At 38.3% G+C, this 2,665-nt stretch overlaps 1 protein-coding gene across 1 annotated transcript; it reads left to right on the top strand.

The window, feature by feature from the left end:
- The first annotated feature begins 441 nt into the window (after nt 1-441).
- LOC128127871 (uncharacterized) lies at nt 442-1,749 on the top strand. Its single transcript, XM_052766592.1, has 2 exons — nt 442-791; nt 849-1,749. Exons 1-2 carry the CDS (start codon nt 442-444, stop codon nt 1,747-1,749), a joined length of 1,251 nt encoding a protein of 416 aa, XP_052622552.1.
- Nucleotides 1,750-2,665: the final 916 nt, after the last annotated feature.

Raw genomic sequence — 2,665 nt, forward strand, 5'->3', positions numbered from 1 at the left:
ACCTTGCAAATTTTGTAATGTTTATAGAAACTTTTCTCTTATAAACCTAAATAAACTGATGTAACCACTGGTAATAATATGAAGCATACGTTACAATAATCATTATGTTGTCTATTATGTTTTACGCTGTGAATAATAACTGGAGTATTTAGTACTCATGTATTAAATGATTAACAAAACTTATAAAAAATCCTTATTATTTATAATAGGAACTAAAACAAAATGCCTAGAAGGAGTAATCGGCTAAACCCTAACCGACCATCAGCACCACAACAACAACAACCACAACCACCACAATAAATAAACCCCTCAATAAGTACAGTACAACTTGATGAAATCATAGCTCAAAGAATTTCAACGGCTCTATCTAATGTCACAAGAGATGGAGTTAGAAATGAAGGCCATGTAGGGACCGCTAGAACATGTACCTACGAAGATTTTATGAATTGCAGGCCAAAACTCTTTCATGGAAATGAAGGGGTAGTGAATTTGACAAGGTGGATAGAAAAGACAGAATCCGTCTTTCAAATAAGCTTTTGTCCAGATGATTGTAAAGTACGATTTGCAGCATGTACTTTCGCTGATGCAACACTTACATGGTGGAATAGCCATGTGAATACAATAGGAATTGATACTGCAAATTCCATGAAATGGGAGGAGCTAAAAACGATGCTAGTAGAGGAGTATTGTCCTAGGGAGGAGATACATAAACTAGAACAAGAACTGTGGACCCTAACCATGATGGGTTCAGAGATAAAAGCTTATACCGCTAGATTTAATGAAAGTCCTGTGTCCAGCACTTGTAACCCCTGAATATAAAAAGATTGACCGATATATCTGGGGTTTAGCATCGCTATCACTAAGAGGATAGCTCATCAGCTAACCCTCATAGAGATCCAAGGAACAGAAGCGGTCTCAAGGGCTGAGTCTCCCAAATCTAGAACAAACAAGTGCAAGTTTAATAGGAAAAATCCCAAACAATCATCTGAGAAAAGACAAGAAGTGGCAACCAACTACGCAACCACAACAGCAATACCTAATCAACCAAAATCTTCATGGTGCAATCAGTGCAACCGTCATCATCCAGGTGACTGTTTTGTCTGCATGAAGTGCAAGAAAAAGGGGCATACTGCTAGTTACTGCAGGAGCACAACACCTGCAACAGTCGATCAAAAAACCAATAATGGGACAGGCCGTGGTGAAGGAAGAAAATGCTACGAGTGTGGGGAGGTTGGACATATCAAGAAAGAATGTCCAAAGTTAAGGAGTCAAGGAGGCATAGAACGTGGCAGGGCATTTGTGATTGGAAGCAGAGAGGTTATCCAGTACCCTTCGGTCGTATCTGGTATGTTTCTTATAGATAATTTTTATGCTTCTATACTCTTTGACTCTGGAGCAGATCAAAGTTTTATAACTCTGACATTTAGAAAATTGTTAAGTCATAAGTCTATCATATTAAAAGAAATCTATGAAGTAGAAATCGCTAACAGTCAAATTGAGAAAACACATGAAATCCTAGAAAACTGTCTGTTAACTCTTAATAACTACCTTTTTCACGTCAACCTCATGCCAATGCCTATCGGTAGTTTTGATATTATAATTGGCATGGATTGGTTATCTTCACACCGCGCCGAAATTCTATGTCATGAGAAAGCTATACGACTACCCTTACCAAACGGGGAAGCTCTGATTATCTATGGCGATAAATCTGGGAAGAACCTCAAAGTCATCTCTTGTACTAAGACCTAGAAATATCTACGTAAGAAATGTAGCACATTATTAGCTCACATTGTAGATAGGGAGAGAAATACAAAAGAAATCAAGGACATACCTCAAGTATGTGATTTCCTTGACGTGTTTCCTGAAGATCTACCTGAAATACCTCCTATCTGACAAGTTGAGTTTCGAATCGACTTAATTCCAGGAGCAACACCAGTAGCAAAATCTCCTTATCGGTTGGCTCCATCTGAAATGCAAGAATTGTCTAGCCAACTACAAGAACTTCTTGACAAAGGCTTTATCCGACCAAGTTTTTCACCTTGGGGAGCACCAATCTTGTTTGTCGAGAAGAAGGACGGATCCTTTCGAACGTGTATTGATTATCGGGAACTGAACAAGCTAACAATCAAGAATCGTTATCTGCTTCCAAGAATTGATGATTTATTGGATCAACTGCAAGGATCTAGCTACTACTCAAAGATAGATCTTAGATCAGGATACCATCAACTCAGAGTACAAGAAGACGACATTCCAAAAACAGCATTTAGAACTCGTTATGGTCAATATGAGTTCTTAGTTATGTCTTTTGGATTAACGAATGCCCCAGCAGTGTTTATGGATCTCATGAATCGTGTTTGCAAACAATACTCGGATAAATTCATGATCGTATTTATCGATGATATATTGATATATTCACGAACCAAGGAAGAACATGGTCAACACCTGCAAATAATCTTGGAACTACTAAGAAAAGAAAAGTTGTACGCTAAATTCTCCAAATGTGAGTTCTGGATTAGAGAAGTACAATTTTTAGGTCATGTAGTTAGCAACGAAGGGATTCATGTTTACCCATCCAAAGTTGAAGCAATCAGGAATTGGGAAGCACCAAAGACGCCAACAGAGGTGCGTCAATTCCTAGGACTTGCAGGCTATTACCGAAGATTCA

This window comes from Lactuca sativa, chromosome 8, assembly GCF_002870075.4.
Source record: "Lactuca sativa cultivar Salinas chromosome 8, Lsat_Salinas_v11, whole genome shotgun sequence".
In the NCBI taxonomy this organism is placed as follows: Eukaryota; Viridiplantae; Streptophyta; class Magnoliopsida; order Asterales; family Asteraceae; genus Lactuca; species Lactuca sativa.

Excerpts from the sequence above, each read along its gene's own strand:
- LOC128127871 (XM_052766592.1), top strand. The coding sequence starts at position 442 with ATGAATTGCAGGCCAAAACTCTTTCATGGAAATGAAGGGGTAGTGAAT. Across the intron at positions 792-848 it reads AGATTTAATGAAAGTCCTGT|CATCGCTATCACTAAGAGGA; the intron begins GTCCAGCACTTG and ends TCTGGGGTTTAG.